We start from the raw sequence: 22,803 nt of genomic DNA, 5'->3' as shown, positions 1-22,803 counted from the left end.
CAGTTGGTAATCTCACGGTTTCTTGTACATTATGATTGTAATATCTTGCCTGGTACATCAATACTATAATGGTTCCTTTCTGCATATGTCTGTTCAGATTTTTGAAGAGGAGCACAATGTGTGGTTTCTAGACAAAGGAGGAGCCCTCATTGCTGTCAAACAGCCTTCTGTGCCAACCAGACACTTGTGGTACGTCCATTAAGAGAACCTCTTTGGAAACTTGTCCTTTCTACATTTGCTTCCCTAATTTCCTACCGCTATTTTTAGGTTAATTCAACCCTTATGGTCCAAATAAATGAGCAGTTAGATTATATATGTGACACTTGATCCATTTAGCAATTCACTTTGAAAAGCCATAGGCAGTCTAATTTCAGAGTTTTTTTCTTCAAGCCACTTATCATTAACAGCCAGCCGCCTGAGCCCCCCCTTTTAGTGTTTTCATTAACACATTGCCTTCTTCTTACCAAATCGGTTGCCTACGTTTTGCCTCAGTGCAGGCTAATCCAAGTGAGACCAGATCTGTTCTCCAGTCGTTTTTGCCACAATTCTGAAATTAGTTTTAGAGCCATTGAAGTGTAGCCTGCTGGGTTTTTTCCTCCCAACCAATTTAAGTGTGATGGTAGAGGAAGAAAAATAAATAAATAAAACAAGACAGATAGAAAGAAGTCTTTGAAGCTCCACAGCCACCGTACAGCAGCTATGGAACAGTATTGCTTTATCAGTTGCTCAGTTAAACACTTCCCCTGACTGATTCTCATAATAGGTGAATAGGTTTTTCTGCTGTCAGTACTTTTAGCGGGATAAAAGGCAACATGGGAGGTGTGTGTATGTGTGAGTGTGTGTGTGTGTGTGTGTGTGTATGTGTGTCTTTGTGTGTGTATGTGGGGGGGGGTCTTACTCTCAAGCACAGGCCTCAGCAGTGTTTCAACCCATGTCACAGTCAGGTACTCCTAGTTGTTCTCACTTCAGCACCGATGTTGATAAGCTGTCAGAATCAATAGAGCCCGGGCCCCCGATGATGAAAGCTGTCCAATTGTTGTTTTTTCCTGTCTCCTTCTTCCTCTGCAGTTTTGTAGTTCAACATGAAACTGTTCTATTCTGGTCTGGGGTTTTTTGCACACTTTACCCAGGACCCATGACATCGCTCTTTTTCCTTTTTTTAGCATTTGGTCTGAAAACAGTTGTGTATCTTTGCATTGACAACCAGACTTTAACTATCCCTTTATGCTCCTTGAGATGTACTTGATACCTGATATTTACCCTAACCTACAGTAGCTAATTGCACCGAGACTCAGAGACTCATCTGGTGAGACAAGCCAGTCATTCTGATCCCCACCTAAATCCCCCCATGAGCAGGCTCTAATAGAGAGCGTCTGTTTTCATGCCGTTGTTGTTGCTGGGTTTGTGATGGAAATGCATTCTGACGCACACACACACACACACACAGGGTCAGCTTTGACGAGGGGAGACAGTGGACCCAACACAGCTTCTCCTTGGTGCCTCTGTTCGTTGATGGAGTCTTGGTGGAGGCTGGGGCCGAGAACCAGATCATGACGTAAGTCCCCAACTTAAGTCCCTAAAAGGGACAAATGTTAAAAGATGTTGAACTATCTGTCTTTTGAGAGGGTATTGTGGGCAGAATGAAAGGGGTCTGGTATTTTTTATATTGTGTTCAGCTCTCAAAAAGGCTAGAAGGATGGAGGACGTTTAAAACCCATGTTGCAGGTGTAATTTTGCAACGAATTTGTGCAATTTGCTTGTTGGTAATAAATATTTGAACTGTTATCCATTGTATTTGATGGTGTTCGCAAAACTGAATATAATACAAAAATCAGGCACTATTTTACAGTGTTTTTGCAATGATTCTTTTTTCCCCCACAATGCATTGCACAACGTCACGCTGGGGAGAAAACAGAGCAGCCGCCTTGTAGTTGCCGCTGGTCTGGCCTAATATGGCCTTTGGTCTTTTAATATTAACAGTCTATGGTCTCGCCCGAGTCCAGGTGACTTTATTATGTTTATGATAATATTGGAGGGAAAGTGAAACACAGCTTAGACGGGGATATTGTTTGGCTTTCCACAAGTTTAGACAGCTAGCTAACGCTACGCCGCCGGACGTTAGCACAACAGCGTTAGCCTAGCCTTCCTTTGGTGTTTCTTATGTATGCGTCCATGTTGTCAACATAATACCTGTGGTGTTAGTGCACCTTTTGTACCACAATTGTATAGAATTAAATAGTAAGCTTCGTTACTCACAAAGCTAACTGGCTATAGTTAGCCTGTACGGATGCTAGCGGATATAGCTAACGTTCCGTAGCCAGTCAGCAACTTTGGCAGAGTTTTGGGGAGCTAACAACGACAGCGTTGTCGCCCACAATCAACCTGCAATGATGTTTGAAAATAGACACGCATATTGTTTCTTTTCCCAATGATCCTGGACATTATTTTCATTTATGACGTTAAAGGTAAATGAAGAGTAGCCCTGAGTGTGCGAGGCCCGGAGGGACAACAAGTCGGTGTAGAAGCCAAGCTACATCTGCGGCGAGCAGTCTGCAGACCAGGGAAATAAAGTTCAGATTCTCAGTTTAAGACCAAGTCTGAGCTCCATGATTCATCCAAAACCTGGACTGGTGTGATGTTTTAACCTCACAGACAACGGACTCAGACCAGTCTTAAAAAAACTTTTGAAGGATACAACGGAGTACAAATACTTGTACTGTTGAAATACTGTGAAAATGTTTTATGGAGTTCTCAGCTAATCGTAATCTGCAAAAAAATGAGTTTGCTCCAACCTGCTCCTTCCTTAAAAACTTCCACATGGATTTATTTTAAAATTCTGCACTTTGTTCTCAAATAAAAAGAACATATGTTAAATTACACCCTGTTCATTGTTGTTTAACTAAACTTTAATGTTTTCTGAAAAGACGTCTTTCCTGTTAACCCACGTCCTAATAACAATATAATTAAATTATATTTTAGGGAAGGCATAAACCAACCATAGGGGTACACAGTAATACTGGTCACTTTTTTTCGACACTACATCTGGAGTACAGCTATAGTGTCATTGAGTTGCTCAAATGCTCAGTACTAGTACCTACTGTAGTAATGGTAATAGTAGTGGATTGGTGTTTGTATTATTTCTAACACTGCTTTTATGAGGTATCACCATATCTTATTCTGTGTTCTTTAGATTATATGATATCAAGGAGAATGGCTATAATGGCCCAAAACGATTGCCTTGATACTGTCATAAGACGTTTTTACAGCCTGTCTGTATGCAGTGAGCTGGTGTTGTCTAGGGATAAGTAGCCTTTCAAAAGACTCAGTCTAAAAGGAATGGTAAAGTAAATATAAACAATTAAAATACTGGTGTGGGCTGGCTTGGAGGGGACCATGATCATGTTTGAAATGTCAAACGTAATGTAAAACAGATTTAGGCATCGTCAGATCTGCTGATCGCGGGGCGAGCTCCTCGACCGGCGGCTCACTCCCCTACAGCACCCGCTCTCCACCGCAGCTTCACCACCACACACACGCACCGGCCAAACAGCGACACGTTTTCACCGGAAGAAGAGGTAAACACTTAGAAATAACACTAGGGGCGATGCCTTCTATCCCTAAATCTAGATACATGTACCAGTACTGATCTTAACTAACGACATGATCCCTGTCACAGTAAAAAGTAAAGTCATCGTATGCACTGCGTTGCTAAATGAAGGAGATAAATAAAGGAGACTTCCCCAAAATTTGGCAATTCCTTATTTGCCCTCTCACATCTGGCAGGTTTGTAATTATACAGCTGCTGGCCTTTCCTTCTCTACCACATCCCAGTCAGTTGCCGTAGTTCTAGTATTAGGCTCATACTTTGCTCCCCAACGTGACGTCATCACCGAATTGACTTAATAAACCTGTGAATACCAAAAATGATCAAACACTGACAATTAACACTATTTGGAGACATTTAAAAAAAGATATACGTATCTTGAGTGCTTTTTGTACCCAATAATCAACAGTGGCGGTTAACCTGCAACATGGGTTTTAAGGAAAGCTCATGGTATTTAGTGCTCATATTATGCTTTTTGACTTTTTCCATTTCCTATATTGTGTTATATATATTTTTTGTGCATGTTATAGGTTAGCAAAGTCCACCCTAAAGGGACTTACCATCTCCAACAGAAAACACTGTTCACCAACTGCTCCAAACAGCTCTATTGTAGTCCAGTCTTTACTTCAGAGACAAACGTGCTTCACTTTGTAACACACGTTATAATGCTCGCCTAGCTGCTAGCGTGGTACGCCCTCATACTCTGCTTCTGACTGGCTAGTAGTCCTTACCTAGCTACTGTCAGTACACGCCCTCATACTCTGCTTTTGATTGGCTAGTAGTCCATACCTAGCTACTGAGCATGTGAGACTCCCAACAAAGATGGAACAGAAGTGAGATGTCTCCCTCTCTAGCTAAAACTGAGAGCTCAACACACAGGGTGAAAAGAGGAGCTGCTGCAATGTGCAGTACAACAAAAAGATGGTGTTTTTGAACCTCTAAATCCAGCCCCTTAAAGCATGGGGGGGGGGGGTAGAGTAGCCCCTCTTCCCCCTGAAGTGTGTTTTGAATGTCTATGATAAAGCTCTATATAAATGTTGGAAATTATTATGTGTAGCACCCACTTGGGTGATGCACGGCAGCCTTACGAATCCAGACGCTCGCCACACATAACCTTGGCAGAGAGGGTTTTCTTAAGTAGACCTAGACCCGGGTACTCTGGAGAAAACCCACGCAGACACTGGAAGAACATGCAGACACCACACAGAAAGTCCCGAGATGACCAGTGCTAACATTGGGCCATTATGCTGCCTGAGTCACGCCTATAACAGTCATAGTTAAAAAAAAGTATCTGTTGTTATTTCTTGAGTTGAAAAACTCAGTTCACATGAGGATTGTGTGGGTGTGCTTTTATCTGATTGGATTGACAGGGATCAAATCACGCCCTCACTGTCATCACATTTAGATTCAGATATTGCTGCATTGATTTCAAGTAATTTGATCCTTTGCCTCTGCAGATTTTTTGGACACTTCAGCCATCGTTCTGAGTGGCAGCTCATCAAGATAGACTACAAGTCCATCTTTAGCAGGAAATGCACAGATGAAGACTATGAAACCTGGCACCTGCACAACCAGGTAAGAAATATGAAAACATCATACATGAATTTGATCCGCTGACCATATTAAAGTTCATGCCATAAAACAAATAGCAGTCACAGTAGTCGAGGTGTTTGTTGTGCCAACAGGGTGAGCCCTGCGTGATGGGACAAAAACAGATGTACATGAAGCGCAGGCCTGGAAACTACTGCATGCTGGGAAAGGACTACTCCAGAATCCTCTCAGCTGAGTCCTGTATTTGCCGAGCTCATGACTTTGAATGGTAAGATGATGTGTGCCTTTTGTACAAAAGCTCCTTTGTTCGTAATCGTCGAGGGGGATTATGTTTGCCTCCATCGTCTGCTAAAGGAGAGCATCATTAACAACTGTGTGCGTTCTCCAACACTGCCACACATGCAGCAGCACACAATGTTCATTCATCTTTGTAGGCTTTTTCACGTTGTTAGTACTGCCAAATGTCAGCCTGTTCTCACTCCCAACTCGTCAAATATGGCAGCTTAGTCAGTGGCCTGAGCGCCTGATACTGGCATGGGCGTACATTTCATGTAACAGATGGGGGCGACATTAAATATAACATTTCTTAAGAGCAACTATTGAAGGGGGACACAAATGATACAGCCATATTTCTTCTTGTTGGAGGATATGTGTAGATGTGGAACTCCAGAAAGAGATTTAAAGCTATTTTAGTCACTTTTAACATTGGATGATGTGATTCTTTTCTCTAATACTGCTGAACTGAGAACACAGCCCCCTAGCACAACAGATAACTATTAAATAAATTAGTAAAGTTTAACAACTTAATGTTTCACTCTGGCCACATGAGTGACAACTTTGTTAGGCTCATTTGCTGTACCTAGTAAAAGCATGTTGGGTGGAAGTAACACGGTAACGTTGGCTATTTAACTATCCATCAAGCTACCAAACAAGCTAAGTCACTTTGTGAACTGCTAACATAGTGGATTTTTGTTTTTTTGTCATTACAAATTTATAAATGACTCAGCATCATCTGTATTAGAGATAAGAATAACTTCATCCAAAGAATAAAAGTGAATAACAGCCGACCTAATTTCTGGCGCAAATGGCTCGCAATGGACTTCTCTGTGTAGGTACCGTTAAAGCTCCCATGACATGGTGCTATTTGAATGCTTTTATATAGACCTTAGTGGTCCCATAATACTGTATCTGAAGTCTCTTTTATATAGACCTTAGTGGTCCATAATACTGTATCTGACGTCTCTTTGGTGGAATGGACTTACATACAGTATAAAGTAGATTGCTGGATCTGATTTAGCATCTACCGCAGGTAGGAGGCCTATGTTGCATTTCAGTAAAATCTAAACATGCCTCATTTTTCATTAGACCTTAGTGGTCCCATAATACTGTATCTGAAGTTTCTTTTATACCTACCATAGTGGTCCCCTAATACTGTATCTGAAGTCTCTTTTATATAGACCTTAGTGGTCCCCTAATACTGTATCTGAAGTCTCTTTTATATAGACCTTAGTGGTCCCATAATACTGTATCTGAAGTTGCTTTCATATAGACCATAGTGGTCCCCTAATACTGTATCTGAAGTCTCTTTTATATAGACCTTAGTGGTCCCCTAATACTGTATCTGAAGTCTCTTGAATATAGACCTTAGTGGTCCCCTAATACTGTATCTGAAGTCTCTTTTATATAGACCTTAGTGGTCCCATAATACTGTATCTGAAGTTTCTTTTATATAGACCTTAGTAGTCCCCTAATACTGTATCTGAAGTCTCTTTTATATAGACCTTTGTGGTCCCCTAATACTGTATCTGAAGTCTCTTTTATATAGACCTTTGTGGTCCCCTAATACTGTAGCTGAAGTCTCTTATAGGCCTTAGTGGCCTTGGTGGCCTTAACAAACTTTGCTCACTTGAAAGCCATGATACCTCTGGGTGGACCAAATTCTCTGGGCGGGGCAAGCGGAGAAAGGGGAAATCTGAGCTTTGATTTTCTCAAAGGCAGAGCCGGATACCCAGGGCTCGGTTTACACCTATCACCATTTCTAACCACTGGGGGGCCATATGCAGGCTGGGCGAACGCATATTAATGTTAAACAAAAACAACATATAAAGTAAATTTTTATGCCATGGGAGCTTTAACATAAAGGAAGGGAAATGTGTCTAAACATAAAACACATTTTGTTGGCCCTTGTTGTTATTGTTTTACTAATTACATCATTATTTGAATTATATAATATTTACATTGCACAGCATGGTTTTAATAATATTTTTAGGAGGGAACAGACCTCATATGGGGTGGGTCCTGACCCCCCGTGATTCCCACCTATAAATACCGGCCCTCTTTAGCATCTGTATGGGACGCAACGAGTAATTGCTTGACCGCAGGCGCTGTAAGATGACGTAGTATGAAGAGCGGCAATAGTAGGGAGTAGCATCAAAAGATTGAAACTCTGCGTAATGAGGTAGGTTGTGGTGGTGGGTGGGTCAAGAGACGTCTGTGACTTTAGACTGCTTTTACACATGGGCGTCTATTTTCATAATTTCACCCTCTCCGACTTCAAAAATAACATCTTGCACAGTTGTCAGTTTTCAGAAAAGTGTTCGGCGTCAATGGCGTCAAGACTATGGCAAACGTGTAGGTAGCAGTGTAACGAGAAGCTGAAGGCCACGTTCACAGGGCCTCCATTACTTTACAAACCTATCTCTCTTAACTCCACCCATGATCTTTTCATAATGAGTGGTTTTACGTAATTTGGTTTAAATTCGCAACATTCACCACGTGTTTCCCATTGTTTAAAACAGCAACCATATGTGCATGGGTACCCAGTGTGCTGACAAGTGAAAGTGTCAGTATGTGAAGAACATAGTTTTGTTTGAATTCACATCCGGACTGTCCTGCATAATGCAAAGTAATCATTAGAAAAAGAAGACGGGTTCCCAGAGCATTAAAAAGATGATTACAATGTGTCACAGCCTTGGACGAGCTGGGAGCAGGAACGTGTTGCAAATGTGAATGTTTGTATCAGTACAAATCAACAGGTAATGTAGTTAAATCAAACTAACCACACACTATGTGGATCCTCAGCTAAATTCTTTGAGATCTGGAAGCCTTTTTTAACCACATAGAAATATTACAGTTCCACAGTGAAGCTGACTGCCCTTTTTGAACTCTGCACCATAGGCTAACTCCGCTGTCATTCTATTTTTTTTTTTTTGCACCTATGACTTACTCTTGACTGTACTGTGGTGCTAATGTAATCATCCCTGTTATGTAAGAAATGATGAAGACCCTGTTATGTTCGTTTTATGCATCTGTTTTCTAAAATAATATTTTTGCATAAGTGCAGTGAAGACGTTTGTGGATGTATGTGTATATATGTAGCCATGCACATACTTAGACTTGTCTTACTTTTATACATGCTTCATTGCCCCTTTTTATTTTAATTATTACTATTTTTATTTATTTATTTTTTTATTTTTGTCCTATACACGAATCACAATTGCACTGAGAATTGTTTTTCTTGAAATTATGCCAATAAACAGTTTTGAGAAAAAAACAATAATGCCGTAACCTTGACCCAATCAAAGCTCCTCTATGTAAAAGTTAAAAACAACTATGACATTTTAAAATGACAGCTGCCCTTCAGCAGTCATTTGTTATTTTGAAATACACAAAGTGCATCCACTTCTTCCACTTCTATGCTCTCTAGGTCGATCTAACATACACACTTAGCTCAGCTACAAACAACTCACTCACAGTACTTCAACCCTTTAACTTTATAAGCTGAATTTGGTGCAAATATAATGGACAGATTAGAAAAGGCAATGATGTTATTAGCGCTACTTTCTTTTCCTAATTATGTTTATTACTTAACCCGGTGAGCGTATGCAGAGCTATTTTGATGGATTGACTTGATGAATGTATGCTCTTGCAAAAGTAATGCAAAGATGCTATGTTTTCAGCAGAGCAATGAACTGGTTTGCATCACAGTAACACATTGGTAACAGTAGTTTTCAAGTTTGCGGTTACTTTTGGTTAAAAAAAAGAAATTTGAGGAAAAGAAAAAAAATATGTAAACCGTAACTGTGCATAAACTGAAGCATGCAGCCTGAGGCCAACGTTCAGCCATTCGAGTGGAATCCATTGCATATGCTATTCATGTGTCTCATTAATTTACTCTATTTGCTGTGTGTTTTCCAATAATCTGATTGTTTCGCACAATTTGCTCATAATGTCTGTCTCTGTCGTATCTATCTGTGAGCTCGCTATGCTCTTAGTTCTGTTGAGATGATGTGGGTGGGTGTAAATAGTTTTGATTTTTATGCAAATGCTAAACACTTGTATTTTTGTTATCTCGTCATGACAGGAAACAGGAAAAACAACATCAACATGCAGCACTTTGTGTTTGTAGAGTCTCAAATGCAACTAAATACAGTATACTGTACTCTATACATACTATACTGTATATCTAAAGTTTGTTTGATTTTCTTTGCCTACCTAGCTGGCAGTGAATTATTTGAAGCACGCCTACATTTTAAAATGAGGATTTTAAAAACCATATGTGCAAAAATACGTTATGTACAGAATTTGAGGTGTGAAGAGTGTGGCTGCCACATGATGAACAATATAGCCTACTTATTAGCCCTGCATGAAATAATGATGCTATGCAAAGTTTATTAGCTTACCATAAAGACTGAAAATGGGGTAACAACAAGCATGGTTTTCTAAGTAAAAGAGACAATTCAAAGAGAGATGTGATTTTTAATAATATGAAAAGATTGAACAAAAATCTCAATTATGCGTGCACACAATCTGCTTTCTTCCAAAGTATCTTTTACCTCGGAAGCTATACGTACAGTATGCTCCTGTGCAACCAATCTGCCTTGACAGCTTGTTAATGAACAGTTCACACTGTGGTAATCACAGAGTCAAAGTAGACTAGTCAGCCACTGGCTTTTTGGTTTTGTTTATTTGTTCTGGCTTGGTGATTAATTGATAAATCAATGCCATGACTATTATTAGAATGGACACTTGCTTACGTTGCTTTGTTAGATGTAAATCATGTTCTGATTGGAAACGCTATCAGGAAAGTGAGAGTTCATTAGCCCTGTGTATGTTAACAAACCCCCCTCCGGGGTTTTTTCCATTCACACTTCTTCACACTGCTGTGGCATATTTGTCAACTGTGGCCTTCAATATATCAATACATAATAATGTTGGTGCATCGCCGTGCCAGACAGTCCACTGGTCAGCAGTTATGAAGAGATAGATAAGACGTGGAACATCTGTGGATAACACTGTAAATGTCCCTTCCATTTTGATGTGCTTTGTTGTCCAACAGTGATTATGGATATGAGCGGCGCGGCGACGGGAACTGCCGGCCTGCCTTCTGGTTCAACCCCTCCACTGTCTCCAGAAGCTGCAGCCAGGGTCAAAACTACCTCAACAGCACAGGGTGAGGACTGTGTGATTTATGTTTAACATACTGTACATTATTGGGAATTTGCATAAATGAGCTTTCTTGGATGCTCAAGCATGGCTTTAGAGCAGATACCAGATTTAAAATGATTAGCAGTGCAAAAGGGAATGATGTTCTTTGCAGCAAGAAGGGGCTGTTGGCACTTTATCTGATCTACCAGTCAAACACGGAAAGAATGTTGATCATTTCCTATCGCTTCCCAATTGATCAGACCATTGCTAATCTGTTTGTCTGTCAACTCAAGTGACCTTATTTCAATATGCAGATTTACTAGCACATCCCTAATGTTAAAATGATTACCACTGCAGTACACCTTAAAGGTTTAGGCACTTGTGATAATAAGTTCTTAATACTAAAGTATAGACTGTAAAAATGAATGGACGTTGGGTGAAGCATCAGTGACGTCACCCATTGGTTGGTGGACTGCCATTTTGAAGCTGGGAATTTGTAGTTTTTCCATTGCCATCTCTGTATTTTAAAGCCTGAAGTGACCATATTTGGACAAAAGGGTGAAGGATGCTAGTGGTTCTATGGTTTCAGTGGCTAAATACTAACGAGAGAGAAGTCACTGATTTTCAACACTTCTGACACAAGTCATCCAGCGGAGCAGACTTCCGGATTCGAGTGCCATTCATCTGCATGTACTGCTGTACGGAACATCGCCAGACGATCCCTTAAATTTCCAGCTAATACTAGCTAGCTGGCTAGCTTTGGTTGACAAGGTGCTACCAACCATTGCATTATACATTTTTAGGCCACCAAAAGGTCCCAATCAACTTTGATAAAGTGATAACACAGTGAGAGGGTCAGAGTTTCAGATGAAAACATGAGCTTTGCTAGGCCTGATTGAGAGGTGGGTGTGTAGCCAAGCCCCTAAAGCATCCCCTGGTTTATCTTCAATTTGACAATAAATTGAACCAGAATTTGCAAAAAGAACATCATGCTGTTTTGACAAAGACTAGAATGAGACCGTTAACTCATTATGAAAATGTATATTGACTTAATAAATCAAGTGAGTAGTAGGGTCGTCTTTTTGGAGCTGGCGGAGTTGCTGGAAATGAGATGGAATGCAGGATTAAGGGAATTCTGCATTGCTTGACTTTCCCTATAGTTGCCGCTGTATGAAACACAGATTGTGTTGTATCTGTAGTGTAAGAAGTTACTTTTATTCCATTTTATCTTTTTTGCCAGCAAGATATCTCCTGTGTTAGATTTGAGGCTCCCAAAGGGATAGACACCTTGCAAAGCTTAATCACAGTGGGAGGTTTTATTCAGTAGTGCTATGATTAAGTTTTCAAGGTGTCTCAGGCTCTGACACAGCTTGTGTTGTCAGTTGTCATCTAGTATGTTTTTTTTTCAATAACACTGTTTCTGAACCACAAGCTTTTGAAACATCTGGGGGATTCATTAGAACAACTATGAAATGTGTAGACTGTAGAGTAGGTTTAACTAGAAAAGGATAACATTGAATTAAGTTAAAAGAAGTAAATATCATTGTTTGGATCTTTCCCAAAGTTACCGTAAAGTGGTGTTGAACAACTGCACTAAAGGAGTTAAAGAACTATACACGGCCAGAAAGCAGCCGTGCCCCAACAGGCCTCCTAAAGGACTCACGCTGACAACCAAAGACGGCAAGCTCACCGCCAACCTGGGTAGCAACGTCACCTTCCTGGTTCATCTAGATGAGGTGAGAACACAAGCAACACGGCTCCTTCACTAGTCTAGCTGAAAACCCTTTCCTTTTCCTTCAGGCAAAGATTGATTCAGTTGATTTTAACTAAAAGCTGCATTACTTGATTTTTATAAAAACAATGTTCTATGTTAACAACCAACAGACAAATTACTTTGAAAAAGATTAATATGACTAATAAATTAATTTGGCTAATCAATATAAATTACTATAGTCACTGTCTTTTTAGTTCTGTTTTGGTCTCCACCATCACCTGAGGGAAATATCTGGCTTTGTAAACACTTTGAATTGCCTTCTGGTTGAAAGGTGCAATACAGTTAAAGTTGCCTTGCCTCTGTATGCTCACCAACTTTGTCTTTCTGCTGTTTGGTGCTACAAAGGGAGCGTACAGTTGATTTTACAAGGCTTTCTGATGAAAACCTTTTGCTAAAAAAAGCTGCCACATCTGGAGACAATGTTAATGAGAGCTACAATACTGAACCAAAACAGGGATAAAACAAGGATTTGAAGGAAGCTAAAATAGTCCGTAGAGTTGAGGGGATCTGCAGAGGGAAGTAATGATTCTCTGAGGGTTAGTCACAATAATTCATCAATTTATATTACAGCGCATTTAGTGTTTTCAGCAGTGGTTATATAATATTTGGTAGTGCAGCTTTAAATCTTTTTTTTAAATGTATTTCTTTCCCCATCAGGTAAAATGCCAAACTATTCATATTCTTTTAAACAGAATTCAACCAGTCAGACATCAGTATTAGCTATGTTCACATCCGATCTAGAGAAACACCATTTCTGTCTCTTGGGAATAATTTTTCAATTCTGGGTCCACTCTTGTTCAGTTTGTACTTGTTCACAGTGTCTAAAAACACTGCATATGTTATAGTAATTACGCTTGTGACACACAGTTCTACCTATCCTGTGTTCCCGTCCAATCTAGAGAAGCACCACTTCTGTCTCTTGGCAATATTTTTGCCCGGGAAAGTCAAAATCCTTTCTGGCATCCCTCTTGGCTCAATTCTGGGTCCACTGTTGTTCAGTTTGTACTTGTTCACAGTGTCTAGAAACACTGCATATGTTATCGTAATCGTGCTTCTGACACACAGTTCTACCTATCCTTGTCCCCTGGTTTTATAAACCCTGTGAAATCACTGGTTGAATGTATACAATTGTATGTCCGAAAACGTCCATCAGCTCAACAAAGACAACATCAGAATTGTTACAAATTTTCGACACACATTGCTAAATGTGTCTTTTCATTCCATGTTTACTTAAAAAAATGTTTAAATGTTTAAAATGCACATAAAATAAAAATCTGCCTGTTACTGCAAAGCAAGAGATGAGACCAAAGGTGCTGCATGGAAGTGAGTTTAAAGGTATATTACTTTGTCTATTGAACATTGAGGAAATAGTTTACAGAACCCTGAAGCATAATTTCTAGGAAAGTAGCCATACCTACACATGCTTTCAAAGGCATCTTTGTTCAGAGCTAGGACTGTCAGGCTCCCTGGTCACTAGGAAACTGCCTCAGGTTTTTCCGAAAAAAAATTGGTCCATTGATATGCTTTGGAGCATTAGCAACAAAAGGGTTTTCTAGCACTGCAACAGCTCAAGGTACGTGCATCTCCCTGGGGATCTTGTTGAGGCCCAGTTGTCGTAATACTGTTTGATGAGTTGAGGAATCGAGGCATGTTTTTTTTTAAATTAAAAAGGGGGATTGTCTGAAAGAAAAGGGGGGGTGGCAGAGGGTGCTGGGAACGATATGACAAAAGAGAAGGGTGTGGTAAAGAGTCATTGTGGCATCAACGCTGTTTGAGAATATTCTGAAGATGAATTCAAAGTTTAATTTATATTCATGAAGCCTACAATGGCTGTTTTTCTTCGGAAAAGCAAATGCCCTTTAATATTTAATGTGTAGAGAAGACTCTGTGGTGCATATCCACATTTAAAAAGGAACAAAAAAACGTACACATTTCAGGATATGATAAGCTCAGGATTTCCTGTTTAGAGCTGGATTTGTTTTGGTACAGAAACCTGTTATGCAACACAATAATTACAGCTACAGATGGCATTTGTAAAAGCCGTTGAGTTTTCACTAAAAGCAAGTTGCACAGAAATGATTGGCTTGTGCCTGAATGACATCAAACAAATCTCAAAAAATTTATAAAGAACTTCTGCCATGTTTACATATTTGGCATCAAAGGACACAGGGGATTTGAGACACTTGCATTTCTATATATATTCTGTATACTATATTTTCTCTCTGCCAGTTAAAATGGTTTGTTGTTTACAGTGTGCAGCGTTATATGAGTGTGGTGGTAGAAATATCATTTATATAGGAATATTGCATTTTTTGAATGGCATGTCTGAAATGCATATATATTTTTAACTCACATCACGATGTAATGATTATATTATACCAATAATTGCATGTCAACAAACTAACTGAAAGGAACAGTTAATTGTTGCACCTGTGGCTCATGGAAAATGCCCAGAAACTGTACTCTCCTAGGAGGCTTACAAAAACAAACACTTGAATCTGGTTCATTTTCAAATCAACAAGTACAACAGTTCAGATCAGATGGTGACACAGACTGAGCACTGACTTCCCTCTTGGTTCAGTGTTGTCATGAATCAGATTTGGCTTCACTTTGTCTGGCACTGCTTAACTAATTAAAGCTTTGCCAGCTCAGTGCTTAAGTTGGAGGGTGAGAGCATGCTTCCTTTTTTTTCATAATGTCATCAAAGAGACATTATTTTGATTTCCACAGAAAAATGCAAGAGATTTTATTCCAGGTTTTCCAACAGATTTTGAATTGTCCCCATGAGGTATAAAAACTTCAAAGAATGTATTTATAACTATTGAATTGAATGAACCCCAAATTGCTCCAGATGGCTGTGCCATCAATTTGCAAGTGTATGTGTGAATGTTTATTCTTATCTTCCTGATGAGCAGATGGCACCTGCCGTCAGTGAATGAATGTGTGAATGGGTGAATGCTGGCTTGTATTATATTTATTATACATATATGTATTATAAGTGCTTTGAGTGGTCACTAAGGCTAGTAAAGCACTGCAAGGCAGACCATTGTTATTTCGGTCACAGTGTTTTGATCTTGATAAAGTTCCCATGTGTGTTCCCCCAGTTCAAGAATCACCAAATGGGGTAGAAGTTCAGAAGACACACACATAATATAATCTCCCTGTGAGCTGCCTAACAATAGTTTTGTCAGTTTGAATTTTTATCACACTCTAGTCACATTTGGGAGAAAATGTTCTACAGTTGTTCTTGCTCATGTTCATCTTTTTGTGAAACTTATTTCTGCCCCAGTGGAAAAGCTAGATGAAATTCTTCTGCAAACGAACATTGTGATCGAACATGACAGGCGCAACCACTGAGGATTCCAACCTAAAATATTAACTGCCGTGCTCATTTTCAAACTCTGTGTTGCCGTTATAATAGAGAGACTTGCCATGACTGGTCCCCAAGAGTTAGTTAATAAGAGAAACATAGAAGTAAAGCATTTCAGGTATACAATCCAGGTTAAAAAAAAGATATAGGAGGGTCTGGCGAGTCCACACAGCATTCCTGGATGGGAGAAAAACATGCTCTGGTTTATTGACCTTTCTTTAAATCAATCCCATTCATCTTGGGCGGTGCTAAACTCAGCACAGAGCCGCTGTAAAATAGATTGAAGAGACAGTTTAGCTAGCTGTCTGGATTTACCTTGGAGAGATCTGAGGAGCAGGTAACCATAGTGCTCAGAAATCCACCGGATTTCAGAACTCCAACACAAGGGAATTGGAAGTAAATGGAAATACATGCATCCAGCGGAATTCCCTGCGACACCAGAGCAATCTCGGACAAGGGCGTAGCACAAAATTCTGGGCCCTGTAGAAAGGCATTTTCTATGTGCCCCCTCCCCGCATCCACAGCTATTCATTCTAATACAATTCGGTATTGTCACACAAAGAGAAACATTTTTGTTGGTGTGTGTTTCTATTCACGTAAGAAATGTAAGTGAATAATGATAAATGAATCCTTTTTCTAGACCTGGCCTTAATTCACACCATTTTCACCAAAGACGAATCAGAGTTGAATCACCATTACCTGAGTTTGAGTCCAAGTTGAGTCATCAAGGTTAAGTCTGTGTTGAATTACATTTCTCCACTCTGGCACCTATAAAGAGCTGATGTACATGGCCGGGTTGGCTCAGTTGGTAGAGCAGGTGCACATTTACATACCGGTTTATGCCTTGATGCAGAGGTCCAGGGTTCAAGTCTGACCTTTGATTATTTCCTGCATCTCTCCCCTTTCTCACATAACTGTTCAGTCCATTAAAGGTGGAAATACTTCAAAAAAAGAGCTGCTACACTAATAAATGAGGGTCTCCATTAAACAAAAATGACACTACTGTCACAAACGCAAAGGGAGTTCATTTACTGACTTTTTTCTAGACAACATTTATTGCTGCTCTTTCCAGCAGTGCATGTAAAATCCGTGTAGGCAAATTTCCCAATCTGGGGTGCATGTCTCTGTATTTTCCAAATGTGAACATTTAGTAGGGAGCCCACAAACCATGCACTACAGTTGCATATTACTATCAATTCCTTTGTTACAAGAGTAGTGAAAGAGAAGGGATCCCAAAGACAATGGAATGTGAGTTAACAGTTAGAAATAAACAAGAAGCTTCTCAAGACATGGCTTCATCTTTTGTTGGTGAAGTAAAGGGTGTGACCCCCAAAGGACTGGAACTTCTCCCCAAGCTGCTTTCCGGCCAGTCTTGGAGCTCAAAACAGGAATTTGTATACAGGAATTTGTTTCATGAATGCTCAAATCCAATTTTATATTTCCTCGAGTCCAAGTACAAGTCACGAGTCCAGAGAATTCAGTCTTGAGTCGGACTTGAATCCAGAGAATAGAGATTCAAGTCCAAGTCCAGGACTCAAGTACTCCAGCACTGTACACTATGTATTTACTTGTATTTACTATGTATTTAGTTTGATATGTATATATTTTACTTAGTTGGGTATTTAGATAAACAATTTTGCAACATTTCATCCCAGAAAGTCTTGAATTCATAAAATTAAAATATTTTAATGTTTATTGTTTGATTTTTTAATAAAAGCATTTGATTTATTTTAGCCATTTCCCAATGGACAAATGGATGACAGTTTTGTTAGTAACTAAATATATCTTGAATTCTGAACAAAATGTGCAAAATCAATTTGAATATTAAAGTTGAAAAATATACTAACCTGAATAGACTGAAATGTTTAAATAGTAAGAAAAGATATGAATTAGTGTAGCTTTCAGTAAATGCATTTCATTGAAAGCATTTTTATTCTTTTTCATATTGTTAGAATCGTTTTTTCTGTCCATGGAACGTGTCATTAAAGCTCTTGGTCATAGAAAAAATACATTCTTTCTAATCTTGCAGTCTGCTAAATGTTACAGTGCATACATTAACCTTCAGTGTCGGGAAACAACCCAAATCCATGCTCTGTCTAATAAACCAAGATTACTTTGCTGACTTATTCACAGCTGCTTTTGTCACCCATCACACTGATATTGTGGTTTCAGGTTTGACACACACCTGAACAAATGCCGGCTTGTGTGTATCCAACCCTTTACAGCCCTTACAACAGTCCTTTCATTGCGAACCAACACCGATGTCCCAGCCCCAAGGCTCCAGCCATGTTGTGGTTAGGTCTGCTCAGCCCTGGGAGATACATGCACACAAAGAGTGACATTTAGAGAGACTGGTCGGCATCAGTCTCATGCAGATAAGTGAATCCCATTGTGGCTGATTTACAGAGCAAACGTGAACACAGAATGGACAGCAGACACAAGGAAGAGCTGAGTGACATTGGCGCCACCAAGACGGCGTCTTGTTTGCATGCCAGCTCATTACAGCTCTGAACAATGCCTGCAATGTCCGGCCCTGTTCTTAGCTGTTTTCTAATTCTCACCAGCCACTTATCAAAGATATCATTTTGCAGGCAGAGTGACATGAAATATCCTCAAAAGTGTCAACCAGCCAACCCCCCCACCTCTGTTATTACACGCTCGGAAGCACACAAAGAAAGGAACTCAGGTAGCGAGGGATGGAAGGAGCAAAAGTGCACAAGAGAGAAAATGAACAATAGGTGTATTTGTTTTGGTGTTATTGTGCGTTTTGGCGAAGTCTGTATGCAAATGCAGTGTTACAAATGAAGATCCCAATAGCATTGCGCTACAATGTGCCAAGGGGAGGCTGGGAATTCGCCTTCGCAGGCCTCAGGGGATGTGCGCAGATTTGGTCACTGTAGCAGCTGGGCCACCAACACTGATGTGTGTGCTGATCCTCAGATAGTGCCAGATGTGATTCCCAGAGGAACCGGTGCAGGCAGCTGAAGACCTACACACCATGCAAAGTCAAACATGGTGGGGTGGGGGGCTAAACACAGATGCACATGTGCTGACATCATACTGACACACTTTCAACATCTACTTCCTTTCTGACACCAAATCCATGAACCTGTTTTGGTTTTGAAGGCTTAGGGTTAGGGTTATACGTGCCATCAACGTTGTAATTAGGTGGCAGGCACAAAAACGACTTAGTTATGTTAAAAAAAGATTGTGGTTTGGGTTAAAATCAGATGTTACTTCACTTCTGAAGTACACCCTGTAACGCCCTGCAGTGCCTTGCTACGCCATGAACTACAACTAACGCTACCATTTCTAGTCATAGTTCCATTATCTCTATTTACCGCTGTTTATCACACCCCCAACCGGCCCCGTCAAACACCACCTACCAAGAGCCTGATTCTGTCAGAGGTTTCATCTTAAAAGGGATTTGTAAATTACAGAGTGTGGTTTAGACCTACTCTATCTGTAGTGTGTCTTGATATAACTGTTATGATTTGATACTAAGAATATAATACAATTGAATTGAACGTGACGCTGAACATGAAGTTCATAAATTTAAAAAAAGTTCACTTTTATTTTCAAATGCTACCCGGACCCCGATCTCTTGGATGAAAGTCCTGGGTTTGACCCATCCACCCCCCTAACCTCCCACCTTATGAGGAACCTGTTTTTGATACTTTGTATACGTTTTGCTTTGCCTCCATCATAACTACCACGGCCACTAAGGGCACCGCCACTAGAAACGTATAGATGAGTCGTCATTTCTTTAAAGATTCTTTTGGGGCTTTAATTGCCTTTATTTATAGGACAGATTAGATCATGAAAGGGGGAGAGAGAGGGGGATGACATGCAGCAAACCTGCAGCCGCTGCAACAAGGACTGAGCCTCTGTACATGGGCCGCACACTACCAGGTGAGCCCCCCAGGGATTGTATTTTCTCCAAAAAAAGGTACACAGTCTCTAATCTTAACATGAATTAAGCAATAGAAAACAATTTCAGATACAGCAAACTGACAGACAAGCAGCCAGATCACTATAAATCAAAGCTGACTGTTATCATTATTTTACTTAGTTATTATTTTAACTGTACTTCTAAACAAACCAGAGGTCTCCAAAGACTCCAACAAAGTTGCAGGATTTTGCCCAATTTTATTCATGAATCAATAAAGCTGTTTACTTGCTTAATTTACGTTAAAAAAAGAGCATCAATGCCTGTTTTATGAAACAAATTGTTTCCTGCATAAGACATAATTACTAACTGTGTTATATAATTATATAGAAATAAAAATAAACATAAATTTGCAAACAGTGCCAGCATATTATTTAAATACAGTAGAATCATACTGATTGATTAGAAAACTACATATATTCACTTCTCACATGTTTTAAGCATAGGTGCCGATAATGTGGGTGCTCCGGAGCTCAAGCACCCAGTGAAAATACTCAGCACCCACGTGTGACAGACTGCCAGTAAGCTACAGTCATTTAAAACGAAACATTGCAGTTGGTGCTAAGTAGAGCTTCCATCATAGTGGGATTGGTTGGCTATCCACCAATCACAGCGTCTCTCGGATGAAAAAGCCCTCTTTACTGACCATCCCCCATCCCCCTACTATGCAGTGCATACATGTGCATAAGGTAATCAGAGTAAGACCATCTATCTGTATTTGTGAGACGTGGCGCTGTCCTGAGTTGAAAGGTAGCTTACTTTACGGCTTTATCATCGAGTTATTAGGTGTGTGTGTTCGTGTCGGCCGTTGTCCATTTCCTGAGGTTCTGAAATTTATAATAGATAAACTGGACTATGTGCAGACATGGCTTTAATTTGTATCTTTTCAACTTTGGAATATATAACTGTAAAATTAGCTGCTCAACAACAGTAACATACCCAACCTTTGTTTGAAATGCAGTGAGGCTAAAGGGACATGTGTCTGGGAGTGTGACAAAGTTAAATGCTTTCTGGAGGGAGGTGATGAGTAACACCATATAAATCTTATCTGGGAACATTCCACTTGACCCTAAAGCCCAGTTCAGACCAAAGTTTCACAACGAGACTAAACCGTAGAACGTTGCAGGGAAAGGTTTTAGCGTTCTGAACCGACCCGTCTCATATCAACTCAAAACAGCTGATGGTTTCGCTGCGGCTCATCTGTTCAAGTCACAGAGGCTGGTTTTAGAACATAAGAGACGTCTCCAGATTCCACAGCCAATAGAGAAGTCAGCTGGTCCAGTCTCCTGAGGCTGGTTTTAGAACGTAAGAGATGTCTCCTGATCCTCAGATCTCTGCAGGGTAAATCCAGACAGCTAGCTAGTCTGTCTGTCCAATCTGAGTTTTATGTTTAACAACTAAAACAACCTTTGAACGTTGATGTTCCACCAAAACAAGTTCCTTACCGAGGTTATTTTGCAGCGGCACCGTGGCTTTGTCCGGAGCTTAGTGCCGGCCAAGATGATTGTGATTGGTTTAAAGAAATGCCAATAAACCAGAGCACGTTTTCTCCCATCCCAGAATTCTAGCCAGTCCATGATTTTTCAGGGTTTTTTCTTCTAACAAACAAACCGATTGTTTTTTTGCTTTTCATTGGCAAAAAAACATGAATTCAATTGTTAATAAATTGATAATGTTTCCACTGCTGTTGGTTATGGTAAGAGTGAAATTTATTTTAAAATATGTTAATTCATTTTCAAAAGCTAAATAAGGGCAGTTGTTGGGTTTTCCTGAACTAGCAGTAGGATTGCAGTGTAAGACAAAAATGACTTAATCGTGTATTTTGAGTAAAAGGTGAAGCCTCTGCAAGTTTTCAGTCCAGGTAAGCTGGAAAAGAGAGGGCGACCAGACACATCTGCCAGAGCAAACAAAACATGAACTGGCAGATTTGTCGGGTTCCCAGGCTAGGCGAGGGTAGCCTGGTCCTACCAGACTCTGGTCCCACCAGACTCTGGTCCATTTCATTTGTACAGAGAGTCTGGCCACTCTCCATTGACAAGTGTTTTTTAGAAATGCCACATCATATATTGCCTCTAGAAGTTGCCTATTGCTTGTTTTAACGATCTAAGCGCATGGTGTAAACCTGTCGCAGGCGCATTTTGGTTGTGTCCAAATCCACTTTTACTGGTTTGATGGTTTGTGTGCTGTTGTGCTTCCCTTTGTGTGTCTAATAAGCAAAGTGTGCCTGTGCTGTGCACGAGCTTAGGCACATTTTACTAATGTGCTGTTAAAATTCAATGAAATGAAATTGACTTTAGACCAGGTTTTTGTTGGTCAATGGCGCAATCACTTTGTGCTACCACAAGATAGCAATATGGCAAGAATTTACCTAAAAACACCTCCCTGTAAGACCAGCATGCCCATGGGCGCAAAGATGGGTGTAGGACGTGCATTTGATATTTCAATGACATGGGTGCGGGACAAGAAATAAACAACTGCGTCGGTCTTAAAATAGCAAAGATAATTGCGTTGGGCGCCGAGTGTAAGGTAGCACCCATAGAGTTTATCTGCGTCTGTATTTGTCCCTTCTGTGCTGTGTTTCAGGGTGACTCTATGCGCACCAACATCCAGCTGGATTTTGGCGATGGCACAGCCGTGTCCTATTCCAACCTGAGCTGGACCGAGGAGGGGATCAAACACGTGTACAAGTCTGCCGGAATATTCCGTGTCACAGCGTTGGCAGACAACATGCTGGGTTCTGACGCCACAACTCTCTTCCTGCATGTCACATGTAAGTGCTGCTGTTTCAAGTTTAAATCTAGTTTTTTTTTTTCACGCCACTATGTTGTAACATTGTTTCTCAGAGTAAAGTATTTTTCCAGTAATATCTCTTAATTGAAGTTTTCCTTAAGATATTACTGGAATCTCGTCTTGTCTCGTGAACCCGATCTCCTGTCTCGTCACACCACTACTCGGAACTGAAAAAGGTGTCCCCAATGGTTCTTGAAGTGCCTATAATATGAAGTATTATTCTCTTCATAGTTGAAAGTGCACATATTATGAAAAAAACACTTTTTTGGGGATTTGGGGTGTTATTTTGTGTTTCTGGTGCTTCCACACACATACAGTACAAACTAACCATCCATGGT

At 40.2% G+C, this 22,803-nt stretch overlaps 1 protein-coding gene across 1 annotated transcript in view; it reads left to right on the top strand.

Annotated features, from left to right (window-relative positions):
- Nucleotides 1–22,803, top strand: part of LOC116694632 (VPS10 domain-containing receptor SorCS3-like) — a 314,801-nt gene that overhangs the window by 251,850 nt on the left and 40,148 nt on the right. The window contains 7 exon segments of the mRNA XM_032524420.1: nt 98–189; nt 1,448–1,555; nt 5,062–5,179; nt 5,290–5,423; nt 10,494–10,607; nt 12,147–12,318; nt 22,259–22,445. Of these exon segments, the coding sequence (XP_032380311.1) occupies nt 98–189; nt 1,448–1,555; nt 5,062–5,179; nt 5,290–5,423; nt 10,494–10,607; nt 12,147–12,318; nt 22,259–22,445 (925 nt within the window).

Source organism: Etheostoma spectabile, chromosome 2 (assembly GCF_008692095.1).
Source record: "Etheostoma spectabile isolate EspeVRDwgs_2016 chromosome 2, UIUC_Espe_1.0, whole genome shotgun sequence".
Taxonomy (NCBI): Eukaryota; Metazoa; Chordata; class Actinopteri; order Perciformes; family Percidae; genus Etheostoma; species Etheostoma spectabile.
The sequence above is the reverse complement of the archived record's forward strand: the minus strand, read 5'-3'. Positions and strand labels throughout refer to the sequence as shown.